The 12,421-nt window shown below is 45.1% G+C and overlaps 1 protein-coding gene across 2 annotated transcripts in view; it reads right to left on the bottom strand.

Moving 5' to 3' along the window:
- Positions 1-96: 96 nt before the first annotated feature.
- LOC110491659 (carnitine O-palmitoyltransferase 1, liver isoform) overlaps positions 97-12,421 on the bottom strand; it is a 39,779-nt gene continuing 27,454 nt past the window's right edge. Inside the window, exons 9-19 of one of the 2 annotated variants that reach the window (XM_036946546.1) lie at positions 10,299-10,383; positions 7,923-8,118; positions 7,479-7,667; positions 7,127-7,232; positions 5,159-5,275; positions 4,653-4,817; positions 4,241-4,369; positions 3,943-4,098; positions 3,125-3,238; positions 2,756-2,848; positions 97-2,560 (exon numbers count right to left, since the gene is read on the bottom strand). In XM_036946546.1, the coding sequence (XP_036802441.1) occupies positions 2,441-2,560; positions 2,756-2,848; positions 3,125-3,238; positions 3,943-4,098; positions 4,241-4,369; positions 4,653-4,817; positions 5,159-5,275; positions 7,127-7,232; positions 7,479-7,667; positions 7,923-8,118; positions 10,299-10,383 (1,470 nt within the window). In that variant the 3' untranslated portion in view covers positions 97-2,440. Of the gene's footprint in view, positions 2,561-2,755; positions 2,849-3,124; positions 3,239-3,942; positions 4,099-4,240; positions 4,370-4,652; positions 4,818-5,158; positions 5,276-7,126; positions 7,233-7,478; positions 7,668-7,922; positions 8,119-10,298; positions 10,384-11,029; positions 11,118-12,421 lie in introns of both variants that reach the window. The other variant, XM_021565276.2, reaches the window with a different exon arrangement.

Raw genomic sequence — 12,421 nt, forward strand, 5'->3', positions numbered from 1 at the left:
ATACAGCAGTGATGAACACCAATGAAATACTAATCATAACCCAATAGGAAGAGGAAGGAACACATGCATAACTGTGACAGAAACTGACACAAAAAGTGTGACTGAATCTCTTTTTAATAAAATAGAAAATTCATACGTTTTTGTTTTTCCATTACATTTAAGAAAGAAAAAAATGCTTAAGAATATTGTGACACGCTCAGCTGTTCAGTGGTTGATCTGGAGTGAGAAAAGAGCCAGCAAACACAAGGAAAACGAGTACATACATGTATATGTACATACACATACATTATGAATGCAAAAAAAAAAAAAAAATACAAATTGTGCCACTGGTAAAATGTACTGGCCGCTGAATCATTCTATTTAAATCAGGCCGATGGACAGAAAGAGAAAAAGACGCACTAACGCAAATCTCCAAAAGAAATATTAAATCGGCTCGCTGAAACATAACTTAAATGTACAAAGAAAAAAGCATCATTACCCAGCAGAGGTTTACATTTGGTAGTGAAATGACTTGGTGAATTCAGAAAAGAGCCCAGCTACTGTAATACACCCACCCTAGTCATGGAAAGTAAACTGTCAAATATTTGTATATATAAAAACAACATTAGGTTCTGCCAAACAAATCCAACATGGCATGGACTGTATCATTCAAATGGATACTCCGAACAAAACTAGTTTTTATTTCTTAGAGGAAGAAGAATTCCTACTGTTAAAAGAAAGATAACAGGGGGTCGAAGTGGACTTATTGCTTTATAAATGGCTTTATAAAGGGTTAGAATCATTGGGGGAAGAGAGCAGAATAAACCTAGGTCATTTCACCACCGTGTGAAAGTAAAAAGCCTCCTGGACAGTGCAGTAACGATCTAGCAACATACACCATAGTACAATCATGTGTTACTCTGCAAACCAGAGTTAAATATGAAGAAGATTTAGCTAGGAGACCCTGGTGTTTCCGGGTCCACAGAGTTTGTTTGTTTGTTTCGTTCAAAATTGTTGAATTTTCTACGAGCAGTTGCTTCACAGCCCAAAGACCGTAGCGAGAAGCAAAGTCCCACTAAAAACAATACTTGCCATGATGATGCCAATTAAACTGTGCTGTGCGTTAATAGCGTCAGTCCGGTAGCGTTCCAGGACTTGCATTTCCACCCTTTCTTACATATTGACATTTTGTAACCTGAGGAGAAAACCTCTACCATCAACATGGATGAGAAAAATTGTATAAAACAAATGCCATGTTATTTGCATTGTTGTGCCTTTTGAACCAATTGGAGCAGAAAATAAAAAACACTTCGCTTTGAAATCAAAAGTGAACTTTGCACTGTGTACTAGGAAACATAATATTGCAATTAAAATGACACATTGCACAAATAGTTAACTCAACTTCGAATGCCAAATGTTTTTGTTTGTATTATATATATTTTTTTACAATGGACCATAGTCACGTCATAATGAGAGCTTATTTGAAGGGCCCTGTGTTTTGCAAAAACGTGACACGCTTGGATTTTTAGCCTTTTATTTGAAGCTTTAACATCAAACTGTCCACTTTTTCTTGTTATATGTCAGATGATCCAGCATCATCCTCAGACAATAGCTTTCATTTCTGGTGCAATTCTCATTTCTGGATAAGGCTTCAAATACAGGTTCAAATCTCGCTATGACACATGAGTGCGCAAAACATAGGGCCTTATCATTTGGTCAATGTGGTTCTAACTTGTGTTCCAAAGTAATGGTCAAGGTTCGGGCACTGCATTCAAGTAAAACATTATCAATGCTTTAGAAGTTAGGTCCCACTTTACAATAAGTGTCCCTAATGACCATCTATGGTAGTTACATAGGCAGGTACAATGTTATTGCAGTGCAGGCCTATGTACTGCATTGTTCCAGTACTTCCAGAAGGCAGGCTTGTTTGCGGTCGTTTAAAAATCGTAATATTTGTAATTACACAAACGCAAATAAATTGTGACTAAACCTCTCATGCAAATTATTTGAGAGATACTTGTAAATACTTTGAAATTGAGAACGTCACTAACCATGTGTACCCACAGTAATTTAGTACACTGTTTTTGTAAGTGCTATACTATTAGGGACACTCATGGGAAAGTTAGACCAGAAATCATTTACAATCGAAAATACAAATAAAAAGGTTTAAGGATTTAACTATATATCCATATCCCTCCTTCACTATTTTATAAATTCATGATCAAAAAAAAAAAAGTTAGGTTTTCATCCAATTAGTTTTTTTCATAGATACTGATCCTTCAATCACCTAACCCATCCACCTTAAACCACAAACACAGACTAAAAACGGCAGTCTCCCCCTATAACGCTCATTGACATCATCCCAACGTTCTTCCGACACTCACCATCAAATTATCACAACCACCTTCTCTTCTCTTCTCCTCTCCTCCTCCCCCCCTGGTTCTGATTCTCCTCTCCAGATCTACAGGTCCTTCTTGGTCTGGCTCTGGTCTGTTCTAGAGGGTTCTCTTTGGTCTGGGCAGAGTAGCTGAAGCATGTCCCGCAGGGCCTGCCTGATCTGACCTCCATACTTGTGGGAACTCTAAGAGAGACAGAATAAATCAGCAAGAGAAAGACTAGTCCCAAGAATTGTTTGCTTAGCCAAAATATGTATCCCGTTAATCAACCTCAAAACAAATATTCTCCATTAGCTTAGGAAATGAATAAACGAGGGCATCGTTTAGGTTTGGACATGTGGTGCGAAGATCCTCCCTGTGGACCGATCAGTGGTACTCACAGTCTGTGGGCAGGAGTGCTTGCAGGAGATGTGAAAGTTCATCATGTTCTCTCCCATGATGGTGTAGGACACCCCGTAACCATCGTCTGCCACCTTTGGAAAGACAAGTACATACTTCGCTCTCTTGAAGCACAGCTCTGCACCACAACACAGCTACAGTATACCGGTCTATTACCATGGAGTAGGTTGGCATGTGCTATAACATGCCTTGCGCATGGAGGCTTCTGCACGGAACACAATCTTTCTCCAAGTTGAGATGATATGTGCGTTGACAAATGATGTTCTTATGTCGGAAGCATTCTGTTATTCCACCAAGTTACGCAATTAAAGGGTGTTTGGAGACGAAGATAGAGACCGAGAGGTACTGACCGGGCCAAAGCCTCCGCCACAGGAGACGTACTCTGGGTGGTTGACCATGTCAAACAGCTCCACCTGCTGGACAGGAGTCTGACTGGTGGAGAGATGCCATGGCTCGGACAGCACCTGGAACAACACAGGCAGGGACAGTGTTGTTACTCCACTAAGCTAGACACGTCACCACAGAGATTATCAAACATGGCTGATGTTATAATTAAGTAATAAGTAATAAGGCTTGAGGAGGCGTGGTATATACCACAGCTAAGGGCTGTTCTTAGGCCCAACGCAAACCCTGAGGTGCCTTATTGCTATTATAAAACTGGTTGGTTTCCAACATAAATATAACAGTTAACAAGTATTTTTGGGTCATACCTGTGGTATATTGTCTGTTATACACACTAATGAAATGCTGTTTAAGCCTATCAGCATCCAGGAACCACACTAGCCGGTTTATAATACTGTACATAAAACAACGCTGTTGTAACGAAGGTGGTTGCACAAAAGGTGTTTCTGACTACAACCAAATTAATATGTCAGCGCAGATTTTTCTCTGATTATAATACATACCAGTGGTTTTCCGGAACTATTTACTTAAAAGACTAGCTTCTTATTTTTATATAATATATATATATATATATATATATATATATATATATATATATATATATATATATATATATATATATATATAAAATGGATAGAATTATTATATAAAAATTAATTATTTATTTGTGTAAGACTGAACTGCTTAAAAAAAAGAACAGAGCCACGAGTCAGTCGTATGGAATCAACATTTTATTACAGAAAAGCAAGACGCCAAAAAAACACACCTCTTTCAGGAAGGGAGAGTCCACCCCAAGGTATTTGGAGACCACATAGAGACAGAAGAGGTGCCTGTCGATGCCGGCGCCGGTCATGGCATGTTTGTACAGGTTCTGGTGCTTCTCTGAGGCTTGGCGGAGAAGTCTCCTGCACACCTCTACCCCCTGGTGGACATTAGAGGGGGGAGAGCGAGGGGGAGAGCGAGCGGGACAGAGAGAGAAAAGGGTAAAGAGAGCGAGAGAGATGAGGGAGAGCAATGGGTACGTTTATGAGAAAGTATTCCGAGTAAGATCACATGCTCCCAACCTCTCCTCCCTCCAGGGCTTTGATGAAGGCACAGCTTTCATTGGAGCAGGAGCGCACAGTCTCTGTCCGGCCCTCCCTAAACAGACGGGTCATGGAGGCCTCGTAGGTCAGACAGAACATGCCCCTGTCCTGAGAGGGGAGTGGGGGAGAAGGATGGGGTTAGAGATTGTAAAGAGGCAACAGAATTTATCATGTTTGAGCAATGATCCTGACGTTTTTGGGGGGTTTGTTTTGTGCTCATTTACTTTGGTTTACATCCAATGTTAAATTTGATTGACCGATTGTTGCTACATTGAAGCCGTACTAAGCTACATAGTGCATGGGTCAACCCCCCCACCCACCCACAAAAAAAGTAAACAAGTGTGTGTGTAGGTGTATAAATGTTCATGTCCGCTTTGAGCTGTCCCCTCACCCTGTAGTAGGCCAGCTGAAGGGCCAGCTGGATGTAGGCGTCAGGACTGATGCGGCACTTCTTGATCATGCCCTTGCCAAAGTCCCGGAAAGAGAAGACGTGGAAGTCCACATCGTCGGCCAGCGCCTGGGCCACTGCCAGAGACTGGGAGATCTGCTCCTGACACTGGGACAGAGAGAGGAGGGGAAAAGGCAACACTGGATCTTAAGACCACTGGGTGTCAAATGAAGAGTTCAGCGCATGGCCATTGAGATGTATATACATTGATGGGAAGATCACTTGTGTTCTCATTGGAATTACACATTCGTCTTATGCATGCTTGACGCGTTATGAAATGAACGATTAAAAACATGGGTATTACAATGTCCAGAAAATATTCCAATAGGCAAGGAGAGATTTTCAAATGAGGTGAATGGATAATTAAAAGAAGAGAATGGATAACTCAAATAATAGATAGATAAATGGATGGATGAATAAATGAAAGGAAGGATGGATGGGTGGTTCACCTCTGGGGTGATGTCCCAGCTCAGTCTCTGAGGTCGGGGTAGAGAAGCATCCACCTCTCCTTTACAATGGCCCTCTTCATTGTACCCCAGCTGGAAACTGTCTGTGGCCAACACATACTGAAAACAGACAGACAATTAGCTGAGAAAAATACATGAATTCACTTATTTACTCAGTACAGGTTATTTATATATATATATATATCCCTTAAAATCAACTCTGGACCTCGAAGCCAGTTCCACTGCATTTTATTTATTGTTTCCCGCTTATCAGGGACTGATTTAGACCTGGGACACCAGGTGTGTACAATTAATTATCAGGTAAAACAGAAAACCAGCAGCCTCTGGACCTCGTAGAGTAAGACTTGAATACCCCTGGTATATACATTGTACATACATTTGGAATATCTTTTTATACATTACATTTTTTTTAAAACTCTTACCCTATGAGGTCTGCTAATTTTTCTGTATATTCATATATTTATAGTTATACAGTGCCATCGGAAAGTATTCAGACCCCTTAACTGTTTCCACTTTTTCCACAAAAAAAAAAAAAACATACCTTATTTACTTAAGTATTCAGACCCTTTGCTATGAGACTCGACATTGACCTCAGGTGCATCCTGTTTCCATTGATCATCCTTGAGATGTTTCTACAAGTTAATTGGAGTTCACCTGTGGTAAATTCAATTGAATGGACATGATTTGGAAAGGCACACACCTGTCTAGATAAGGTCCCACAGTTGACAGTGCATGTCAGAGCAACAACAAGCCATGAGGTCAAAGGAAATGTGTGTAGAGCACCGAGACAGGATTGTGTTGAGGCACAAATCTGGGGAAGGGTACCAAAACATTTCTGCAACATTGAAGGTCCCAAGAACATCACTCTTAAATGGAAGAAGTTTGGAACCACTAAGACGCCTACTAGAGCTGGCCACCCTGCCAAAATGAGCAATCGGGGAAGGGCCTTGGTCAGTGAGGTGACCAAGAATTCAATGGTCACTCTGACAGAGCTCCAGAGTTCCTCTGTGGAGATGGGAGAAACATCCAAAAGGACAACCAGCACTCCACCAATCAGGTGTATATGGTAGAGCGGCAAGACGGAAGCCACTCCTCAGTAAAAGGCACATGACAGCCCACTTGGAGTTTGCCAAAAGGCGCCTAAAGACTCTCAGACCATGAGAAACAAGATTCTCTGGTCTGATGAAACCAAGATTGAACTCTTTGGCCTGAATGCCAAGCGCCACGTTTGGAGGAAACCTGGCACCATCCGCACGGTGAAGCATGGTGGTGGCGTCATCATGCTGTGAGGATGTTTTTCAGCGGCAGGGACTGGGAGACTAATCAGGATCGAGGAAAAGATGAACTGAGCAAAGGCACAGAGATAAAAAAAAATCTGCTCCAGAGCGCTCAGGACCTCAGACTGGGTCGAAGGTTCATCTCCCAACAGGACAATGACCCTAAGCATACAACCAAGACAATGCAGGAGTGGCTTCGGGACAGGTCTCTGAATGTCCTTGAGTGGTCCAGCCAGAGCCCGGACTTGAAACCGATCTAACATCTCTGGAGAGACTTGAAAATAGCTGTGCAGCAACGCTCCCCATCCAACCTGACAGCTTGAGAGGATCTGCAGAGAAGAATGAGAGAAACTCCCCAAATACAGGTATGACAAGCTTGTAGAGTCCCACCCAAAAAGACTCAAGGCTGTAATTGCTGCCAAAGGAGCTTCAACAAAGTACTGAGTAAAGGATCTGAATACTTATGTAAATGTGATATTTTACTTTTTTATGTGTAATAAATTGGCAACATTTTCTAAAAACCTGTTTTTGCTTTGTTGTTGTGGGGTATTTCGTGTACATTGCGGACGGAAAAAAAACTATTGAATCAGTTTTAGAATAAGGCTATAACGTAACAAAATGTGGAAAAAGGGGGTCTGAAAACGTTCCAAAGGCACTGTATGTTATGTCTTACCTCCCATAAGTGTGCTACCACCGGTGCATCAGCCCATGAGTGCTCAGCATTCAGACCGATCTTCCCGTTTTTATAGATCACAACGGAAAAAGACTTGTCAAACCACCTGGCGAAAAAAGACGACAGTGTGCACAACTTTGATAACCGGCGCTAACTCCGACAAGGGTAGAACCATGGGAGTGATTGAGGAGGATAGACCTTATTTCATTGGGGTATTAAAGGAAAAGAATGAATGAAACAGGCTTTGTGGCAAGTGTGCCCTCTATCCATCTCTATGGTTTGAAATAAGCTTTATTTTTTAAAAGGTAACTATGTCGTAATGTCGTGACAACCATTAGTCTGGATGACTTACCTGTCGTAACACTTCCCGTGGAGCAGGGACTTCGCGTAACGGTCCAGACTAGCAGCTGGGTCTTCTCCCATCATGCCTTGCTCGTCATCGTCCAAGGTCACAAAGAACGCTGCTTTCTCGATGCAGTCGAGTGACCGCTTGTTCACGCCCAAGCTGAAGTATTCCTTCCTGGCCTTGGCCCAGGGAATTCTGAGAAACAAAATGTATTGCTTAGTAGGACAGGTACAGCCAGGCACACAGACCTGGGTCATGTTCAGTAGGTGGAAAACGTTTCCAGACGGAGTGAAACGGAGAAGTACTACCAGAACACAGATTTGTCATTTTCCGGTTTTGCTACGGTGTTCCCTACTGAACACAACCCAGATATTTTCCATTGGGGATTTTTTTTGAGCCCCTGCTATCAATCAGATGACTGTATATTTTACCAAAACATCCATGACTCACCTGTCTCCAGCCGTCAGGGCCCCGAGCTTCTCCTCTCCCGGGGAGGGGGGCGACGGGTCATCCAGGATCCTCTGGAGCTGCGACTCGATCTCGCGTGGTGACAGCGGCCGGCTAGACGAGTACATCCTCAGACGGAAGTAGCGCCCCCGGTGGTACACCGCCACATAATCACTGTCCTGCCAGTGCTGCACTGTGTCTACACAACAGAAAGAGGGAGAGAGAGAAGGGAGAGAGGGAAGAGAGAGAGTTAAATATGGTACAGATGCCTTGGAGGAGCAGATGGACAGGGGCAGAGGGTACAGAAAGGGAGGGAGACTGACAGCCTACAGAGGAAGGAGAGGTGACTGACTAGAAACTACAGGACCAGCTGCAGACAAGAGAGTTTTCAACATTACCACCATGTAACCATAATACAGGACCTGTGTTGATATCAGTAATGCCAATGTCAAAAGCGCCACTTGCCCACAGTGTTTGCTGGCTGGAAAATAAGATTGACGATATGGGGAACAAAATTGCCAGAGTAGGGGACATGTCAATATTTTATAGTCACGACAAAGCAATGATACAGGTCTCAAATGCTGGTCATTGGAGGGCGCTTACATCTGCAAGTTCTTGAAAGTAGTTTCAGCTCAAATCAATAGAAAGATTTGGTTTGAGAGTGTGTATTTAGCGAAGGGAAATTAAGTGGTACCAAACCGTCCAGTAGCAAATAATTCCCACCATGAATTAAAGTCTTTAAAGTACAGTACCAGTCAAAACTTGACACACCTACTCATTCAAGGGTTTTTATTTATTTTTTACTATTTTCTACATTGTAGGATAATAGTGAAGACATCAAAACTCTGAAATAACACATATGAAATCATGTAGTAACCAACAAAGTCTGAAACAAATCAAAATATAATTTAGATTTTAGATTCTTCAAAGTAGCCACCCTTTGCCTTGATGACAAATTGCATTCTCTCAACCAGCTTCATGAGGTAGTCACCTGGAATGCATTTCAATTAACAGGTGTGCCTTGTTAAAAGTTCATTAGAGTTACCCGCCTCAGCGAATCTGCAATTAACTGCACCTCAGATTGCAGCCCAAATAAATGCTTCACAGAGTTCAAGTAACAGACACATCAACTGAGTGAATCAGGCCTTCATGGTCGAATTGCTGCAAAGAAACCACTACTAAAGGACATCAATAATAAGAAGAGACTTGCTTGGGCCAAGAAACAGGAGCAATAGACATTAGACCGGTGGAAATCTGTCCTTTGGTCTGATGAGTCCAAATTTGAGATTGTTGGTTACACAGATGTGTCTTTGTGAGATGCAGAGTAGGTGAACGGATGATCTCCGCAGGAGGAGGTGTGATGGTGCTTTGCTGGTGACAGTTTTAGTGATTTATTTAGAATTCAAGGCACACTTAACCAGCATGGCCAACACAGCATTCTGCAGCGATACACCAACCCATCTGGTTTGCACTTAGTGGGACTATCATTTGTTTTTCAAAAGGACAATGACCCAAAACACACCTCCAGTATGTGTAACGGCTATTTGACCACCAAGAAGACGAGTGATGGAGTGCTGCATCAGATGACCTGGCCTCCACAATCACCCGACCTCAAACCATTTGAGATGGTTTGGGATGAGTTGGACCACAGAGTGAAGGAAAAGTAGCCAATAAGTGCTCAGCATATGTGGGAACTCCTTCAAGACTGTTGGAAAAGCATTCCAGGTGACTACCTCATGAAGCTGATTGAGAGAATGCCAATAGTGTGCAAAGCTGTCATCAAGGCAAAGGGTGGCTACTTTGAAGAATCAAAATGTAAACTATATTATGATTTGTTTAACACTTTTTTGGTTACTACATGATTCCATATGTGTTATTTCATAGTTTTGATGTCTTCACTTCTATTCTACAATGTAGAAAAGAGTAAAAATAAAGAAAAACCATTGAATGAGTAGGTGTGTCCAAACTTTTGACTGTTACTGTATATCCAAGTGATTTGTTGATAACTTTTAAAATGTTTCGCTACAACAAATTGGGGAGTAATTCCTAGTCAAGTGCTGCAACACCTAGTGAAGAACACTATAAAAACAGGCTATATGTTGTAATTGTCAACATAAACCAAGCAGGTGGGGAATTATAAAATATTGGACCGATTTATAAAACACGGGCTCCTGTTTGTAATCGGGCAAGGGCGTGGTGGTCACCGCGGGGACTTTGCAGAGGGATGTCACAACACATGGGAGATACAAGGACATGGATACTATGTGTGTCCCAAATGGCACCTGGTTCCCCGTGGACCCTGGTCAAAAGTGGCGCACTATACAGGGAAAAGGGTGCCATAGGAGACGCATCCTACATGTATTGAGGAAGTGTTAATACCTGTGATCGTCCCGGGGATTCGACAAGAGTCAAACATCCTCTCAAACTGATAGGAACAGCAAGGGACCGAAGACATCAACAACCACTGAGCGATAGAGGAACCGGGGGGGAAAAAAACAAAGAAATATGGGGGAGGATAGAGGAGAGGACACAATGGGACGACAGACGAAAAAAACAAGGGACCAAGTGAAAGGGAAAAGAGGAGGAACAACAGAACAGGTGGGAATAGTGAAAAGGAAAGAGGTGAACGAAAACAAATATAAAGTGGATAGATACAAGAGAAGTCCGTTAGAGGCAAGCCCTTTCCAGAGTGACGGCACAGACAACAGACTAGGAAACAGGACGGATGAGAGACAGTGAAAGATGACAGAGCAGTTTTGTGGCGGACATTTTGTGACTGTGTGAAGTACAAACACCCCTCTCTTCACGAAATGGACAGTGAGACCATACACACATTACTGCAAATGTCCAGTCAGTTATGGTACAGTATGGCAACCCTCTCCAAATAACCGTTCCTCCATGACGAAAGGGGGGCTTTAGTAAAAAAGTTTGGAAAGCACCGTCTTATTTGAATGGCTACTGATATTTACTGCACATTTGTACGGTAAAACCTATAGATCTGTGTTAATGTGTGCTTTGAACGCGAGGCATGTATTGTATTTTCCTTTGTACATATAGGTACTGTGTTCAGAAGTGTGTATTGATGTAGATGACTCTACATGTGTGTTTACCGGTCTCCTCTCCAGGAGTGCGTGTGGTGTTGAACATCCTCTCACACTGAGCTGCACACAGAGGAATGACAGTGCCTGGAACACGACTCTGGGGAGGAACAGGAGGAGAGGGAGAGAGGGGGGGAGAGCAAGAGAGAGTTCAGAGAGCGAGAGTGCAGACCAGAGAGCGAGCGAGCGAGAGTTCGGACCGGGGAGCGAGCGAGCGAGCGTTCGGACCGGGGAGCGAGCGAGCGAGCGTTCGGACCCGGGGAGCGAGCGAGAGTTCGGACCGGGGAGCGAGCGAGCGAGAGTTCGGACCGGGGAGCGAGCGAGCGAGAGTTCGGACCGGGGAGCGAGCGAGCGAGAGTTCGGACCGGGGAGCGAGCGAGAGTTCGGACCGGGGAGCGAGCGAGAGTTCGGACCGGGGAGCGAGCGAGCGAGAGTTTGGACCGGGGAGCGAGCGAGCGAGCGAGAGTTCGGACCGGGGAGCGAGCGAGAGTTCGGACCGGGGAGCGAGCAAGAGTTCGGACCGGGGAGCGAGCGAGAGTTCGGACCGGGGAGCGAGCGAGCGAGCGAGAGTTCGGACCGGGGAGCGAGCGAGCGAGCGAGAGTTCGGACCGGGGAGCGAGCGAGCGAGCGAGAGTTCGGACCGGGGAGCGAGCAAGAGTTCGGACCGGGGAGCGAGCGAGCGAGCGAGAGTTCGGACCGGGGAGCGAGCGAGCGAGCGAGAGTTCGGACCGGGGAGCGAGCGAGCGAGCGAGAGTTCGGACCGGGGAGCGAGCGAGCGAGAGTTCGGACCGGGGAGCGAGCGAGCGAGAGTTCAAACCGGGGAGCGAGCGAGCGAGAGTTCGGACCGGGGAGCGAGCGAGCGAGAGTTCGGACCGGGGAGCGAGCGAGCGAAAGTTCGGACCGGGGAGTGAGCGAGAGTTCAGACCAGGGAGCGAGAGAGAGCGAGAGTTCAGACCAAGGAGCGAGAGAGAGTTCAGACCAGGGAGCGAGCGAGAGTTCGGACCGGGGAGCGAGCGAGAGTTCGGACCGGGGAGCGAGCGAGAGTTCGGACCGGGGAGCGAGCGAGCGAGAGTTCGGACCGGGGAGCGAGCGAGCGAGAGTTCGGACCGGGGAGCGAGCGAGCGAGAGTTCGGACCGGGGAGCGAGCGAGCGAGAGTTCGGACCGGGGAGCGAGCGAGCGAGAGTTCGGACCGGGGAGCGAGCGAGCGAGAGTTCGGACCGGGTAGCGAGCGAGCGAGAGTTCGGACCGGGGAGTGAGCGAGAGTTCAGACCAGGGAGCGAGAGAGAGTTCAGACCAGGGAGCGAGCGAGAGTTCAGACCAGGGAGCGAGCGAGAGTTCAGACCAGGGAGCGAGCGAGAGTTCAGACCAGGGAGCGAGCGAGAGTTCAGACCAGGGAGCGAGCG

This window comes from Oncorhynchus mykiss, chromosome 16, assembly GCF_013265735.2.
Source record: "Oncorhynchus mykiss isolate Arlee chromosome 16, USDA_OmykA_1.1, whole genome shotgun sequence".
Lineage (NCBI taxonomy): Eukaryota > Metazoa > Chordata > Actinopteri > Salmoniformes > Salmonidae > Oncorhynchus > Oncorhynchus mykiss.